The sequence below is a fragment of the Hypanus sabinus genome, unplaced genomic scaffold (genome assembly GCF_030144855.1).
Source record: "Hypanus sabinus isolate sHypSab1 unplaced genomic scaffold, sHypSab1.hap1 scaffold_2110, whole genome shotgun sequence".
NCBI classification, from domain to species: Eukaryota; Metazoa; Chordata; class Chondrichthyes; order Myliobatiformes; family Dasyatidae; genus Hypanus; species Hypanus sabinus.
Window position 1 is genome coordinate 7,290 of NW_026780215.1, and position 5,723 is coordinate 13,012.

Consider the following 5,723-nt stretch of genomic DNA (forward strand, 5'->3'; position numbering starts at 1 on the left):
TGAGGGGGGGACTGCATCAACCCCAACCTGACTGACATCTGAGACCCTGTGAGTCAGGATAAAAGAGGGTCTGTGGGAACAGCCCCTCAGACGCACCAGAAGAAACATTAGCAATCCTGTAATAGCGGAAGCCAATGGGAGGAGGCCACGTGCGTTCGGTTCCATTTTGCCCTGGAACCGGTGGCTTTTACCACGGAAGAAAGGCTTTTAGCTAACCACAGGGAAACCAACTCCCAAAGACGACTCGAAGGATTAACATCATAAAAGGATTGGGCAGGTTTCAAACCCGTCTTTCTCTCAACCCAAAACGCTGCAGCGTGAACGAACTAACAGTGACTTTTATATTTCCATCGGACAATACATTATCCCCTAGACAACGATAGAGCTATTTCTTATTGATTATTATTATACCCACGCATTTAGATTGAGTATTGATGACATATATTATCTGTATGGTTGCATTGATATTATTTTGTATATTTTTATCAATAAATACTGCTAAAAATAGTACCATCAGACATCAACGGATCTCTCTATCTTTGCTGGTAAGTGACACAGTTACGGGGTTCGTAACAGTGTGGATAATTCTAAGAAGGTTACAGGTCATTAAAAGAGGAGGCAGTAAAGGAAAATTGATCTTGGTAGCATCGAATTCAGAAGAAAGGAAATCTGACTAAACATTTCATAAGCTTTGGTTAGGACACACTAGAATACGGCACCAAGTTCCAGTCACAGCACTTTAGGGAGGGCGTGAAGGAGTTGGTGGGAGAATAATAACAATGTATGAAGCAGGGGCAAGAGAAAGGCATTTGGCTCTTTGAACTTGCTCCCCCATTCATCCATTTCAGCTAATCCTCCACCTCAGAATATCCAGTCCACACTTTAATAATGTTGAGAAATTTGTAATCTGCAAAACTGTTTTAATAACATTAGTTTGAGAGCGTATTTATATCTTTAACAACCAGTAAATGATTGACCCGTGTGGGTCTATTCTTGTTTAAAATCTGGTTCCTTCAGTAAATGATTCATCCATCAAACATCCACCCAAATGGGTGGGGTCAATGCATGGGTGTGGAATGAAGGTAAATTTCTGACAGAGCAACCTATCAAATTGATTCAGCAATTCAGGAGGTTGGAATTTAATCTTTAATTGGGGGATTTTGAGGAGCTAAGCCAGTGAAAACTGGAGGGTGGGGTTGACTGCAGTGATTGACAATCATGCTACATAAATGGAGAAGGGAGCTGGTGAATAGGGTCTTCTTGCGTTTGCAGAGCTGGAAAGGTGAGTTTTGTAGTGACACAGACGGCAGGTAAATGATTGCAAGTTAATGAAAATGGTCTTAGTTGTATAATTGTTAACTAAATTTAGAATTTATTCATTTTGAACTTTTTGATGTTTGCTTTCTGTATTTTAAGGTTTCAGTTAACATTTACTTTAACATAATCTTGCTGGTTTAATTAGCTAAGTTATCAAATTAATCTTGCTCTATTTTATTGTATCATTATGGTGCAACTTCTTAAATTTCATGATGTTAGTGACTAGAACTTTTCAAAAACACAATGTCATCCGTAAAGTCAACCATTTTTAAGCTGTAGTTAACTAAAATCTAGTTCATAATGAAGACACTGGAACTGGGCAAACTGCCCAGGCGCCATGATACATTTGGACTAGGATAGTTATGATCTGGTTTGGGGTGGGAAAAAGTCCAATGGTTTTATAATTTTCCTAGTACATAAAAATACTAGTATTTGCCAAAAGACCACTACAGACATAAGGTTGTGGTCTGTTATTTGTAATACTGGATTTAAAGAAAAAAGTTCAGCTTGTCCAACCTTACTGGTAATATAGGTGGGGAACTGTGCTGTTTGGGGTGTGGGAGGGGGAGGTCTTTGTAACAAGACAAGAATAAGTAGAGAAGGCAAATGGTATGGAAATGGGTTTTCACTGGTAGAATGAAGTACTCTAAATTGGAACACTAATTGGATCTGGGCATCATTCGAGTACAAAGTTAATGTTCAGATCATAGAGAACAATTTAAGGCCTCAAATAAAAGCTTTGCTGACATTGTCCCCGAGTCCTGTACGGCTGGAATACAGTACTGCTTTTGTTGGAAGTATTTACCTTTTTATAATATAAGATGAGATCACACCCACAGACCTCTTTTGTACTTCATGTAAATAATATATCCAATGGAGTATAATAAATATTTAATTGATCTCTAAGATTTTGTACTCTGATTACGAGTTCTGTTTCAGTTTTCCACTCTTGTGGGAACGTTAGTTTCCCTAATTTGAAGTCTTGGTCCTTTTACTGTACTCTTGTCCCTATCCTTAGCCTACTCCTTTGAAATATTCAACCCTACTTATCCAGTCTTCTACCGTGCTCAATTTTCCAATTGTGGCCATATCTTGCAACTCTTCTGTGCAAGTGCATTTTGCCTTTGTGGCAGCCAAAATGTACTTGAACTAATTTTGGGTTCAATCTTTGCACGTCACAGTCTTGGCCGAGAAAGGTAAGAATTGCAAATGCCTTCTGCAGTGCATTTAGAAATGAGGCAAGGGCCTTTTGAGGTGGGCTTGTTAAAATTCATTTGCCATATATAGACATTACTACTTGTTCATTCCTTGTGCTACACTATTGGGTTTGGAGTTTGTGAACTTCTATAGGTTTCCTGAAGGCATTTAAGGAATTAAAACATGTAATAAGTGAGAGATATTTATTTAATTCCATATATTTCATTTTGCCAGGGTCTGAAACTCTGATCTTCTTTTAAACTCTGGAACGCTGTGGTTGCATAGTCACAATCTTGATTAAGTGCCAAGACTAACTTCATGTCATTATGGAAATTGATTGGGATCAGTTGGGGCAAGAAGATCTAATGGCAAAGTGAACTCAAGGTCTTGATTGACTTGCATTTTCATTGTGCTAAAGCCATTAGACATGGGAACATAATTTGTCCCAACAAGTCTGCTGTCATTCAATCATGGCTGACTTATTTCCCCACTCAACCTATTCTCCTGTCTTCTGCCCGTAACTGTTGATACCCCTGGTAATCAAGAGCCAATCAGCATCTGCTTTAAGTATACTCGTAACTTGGCCTCCACAGCTGTCTGAGGAAATGACTGCTTTGGAGCACGTCATTGGGTGTATTTCCAGGAGTATCTTTAAACAGCGCATGAGCTGGAACAGCACAACTGATGATGCAGTTGCTGCATTCTGAGAGCAGTGTATTGCTCACTAAAGTAAATGTAGAGACATTTTATTCTAACCTTTTGTTTGGGATTGTATTCAGACAGTAACGTTATACTTGTGTAATACTTTCATTGCATCACTAACTGCACTTTTCTTCACCCCTGTCCCTGCCCCCACCCCAAGTTGATTTGCTTTCAGATCTGCTAATCCAACCATGACTGAACTGGAAAATTGTATCTCTACATTGATTAGTGTCTTCCAAAACTATGCCAAAAAAGGGGGTGACCCATATACACTGAGCAGGGAAGAAGCGAGAGAACTTGTGAAGAGTCAGCTGCCAAGTCTGGTGAAGGTATGTTCTGATGAGGATGGGTTAGAGTAAATTGCCAAACGTCTAATGTGGGAGATCTTTCATCCTGGGGCTGAGGTTTCTTTTTAAAAGGATGAATACAAACTATCAAAGTGCATGCACACTGAACAAGTTTGTAAACTGATTTATTGTGTTCTGTCACCTCCAGAACCCACATGACAAAGCGGGCTTGGACAAGTTAATGGTAGACCTGGACAGTGATGGGCAGGTGGATTTTCAAGAGTTTGCAATAATGGTTATTTCAATCAGTGCGTGCTGCCATGATCTCCTTAAAGGTGCATCAAAGAAAAAATGAAAGGCCTGAACGACCAAAAATTTGCAGCCTGCAGCTCCATTGTCAAGGAAATGTTTAATTTCTTAAGCTTGTATTTTGCTGCACTTAAATAAAGTATCTCATGAATTGTGTTTTATTTTGCCTTGGTTGTGGTTGAAAATTGGAGTCTTGGGCATTGGTGTGTCCAAAATGAATTTATTAAAGTATGTATACCATATAGAACACTGAAATACAATTTGCTACACAAAACAAAGAACCACAATAGAATTCAGTGAAGACTAACAAACATCCAATATGCAAAAGAGGGCAATTTATGCAAATAATATAAAAATAAACAAGTAAACAAATAAACAAGTAATAAACAAGCGGCAGAGTCGCGGACTGGAAACAGTTCAGCGCTGAGGTGAGTGAAGCTGGTCCAGGATGCCTGATGGTTGCTGGGTGACGGCTGCTCTGCTGGAGGCGGACGGGATCGGAAACGTTATTTATCCAGATTCTGCACTTACAATTAACCTGTGCTGGTTGGGAGATGCAATGCTGAACTACTACAGTCCATTGGGTTAAGAAAATGCCAAAGAACTGTTGTGAAGTTAATTTAAAGATTTCAACTCTAATGTTTTGGGTTGATGGGTGGTGCAGGAGCGGAAGTGCCTTTCTCAATGTGCACCAGGATCTCAATGTGCACCACGATCACAATGTGCACCATGATCTCAATGTGCACCATGATCTGATTGTGCACCACGATCACAATGTGCACCAGGATCTCAATGTGCACCACGATCACAATGTGCACCACGATCTCAATATGCTCCACGATCACAATGTGCACCATGATCTCAATGTGCACCATGATCTGAATGTGTACCACGATCTGAATGTGCACCACGATCTCAATGTGCACCACGATCACAATGTGCACCATGATCTCAATGTGCACCACGATCTCAATGTGCACCACGATCACAATGTGCACCATGATCTCAATGTGCACCATGATCTCAATGTGCACCACAATCACAATGTGCACCATGATCACAATGTGCACCACGATCTCAGTGCACCACGATCTGAATGTGCACCACAATCTCAATGTGCACCATGATCTGAATGTGCACCACGATCTCAATGTGCACCACGATCACAATGTGCACCACGATCTCAATGTGCACCACGATCTCAATGTGCACCACGATCACAATGTGCACCACGATCTCAATGTGCAGCACGATCACAATGTGCACCAGGATCTCAATGTGCACCACGATCTCAATGTGCACCACGATCACAATGCGCAACATGATCTCAATGTACACCACGATCTCAATGTGCACCACGATCACAATGTGCACCATGATCTCAATGTGCACCACGATCTCAATGTGCACCACGATCACAATGTGCACGACGATCACAATGTGCACCACAATCTCAATGTGCACCATGATCTGAATGTGCACCACGATCTCAATGTGCACCATGATCACAATGTGCACCATGATCTCAATGTGCACCACGATCACAATGTGCACCATGATCTCAATGTGCACCATGATCTCAATGTGCACCACAATCTCAATGTGCACCATGATCTGAATGTGCACCATGATCTGAATGAGCACCATGATCTCAATGTGCACCACGATCTCAACGTGCACCATAATCTGAATGTGCACCACAATCTCAATGTGCACCACAATCTCAATGGGCACCATGATCTGAATGTGCACCACGATCTCAATGAGCACCATGATCTCAATGTGCACCATGATCTCAATGTGCACCACAATCTCAATGTGCACCATGATCTCAATGTGCACCATGATCTCAGTGCACCACGATCTGAATGTGCACCACAATCTCAATGTGCACCATGATCTGAATGTGCA

The 5,723-nt window shown here is 41.0% G+C and overlaps 1 protein-coding gene across 1 annotated transcript; it reads left to right on the forward strand.

The window, feature by feature from the left end:
* Positions 1-1,245: 1,245 nt before the first annotated feature.
* On the forward strand, positions 1,246-3,968 carry LOC132387700 (protein S100-A11-like). Its single transcript, XM_059960061.1, has 3 exons — positions 1,246-1,310; positions 3,377-3,545; positions 3,712-3,968. Exons 2-3 carry the CDS (start codon positions 3,408-3,410, stop codon positions 3,856-3,858), a joined length of 285 nt encoding a protein of 94 aa, XP_059816044.1. The 5' UTR covers positions 1,246-1,310; positions 3,377-3,407; the 3' UTR covers positions 3,859-3,968.
* The last annotated feature ends 1,755 nt before the right edge of the window (positions 3,969-5,723 follow it).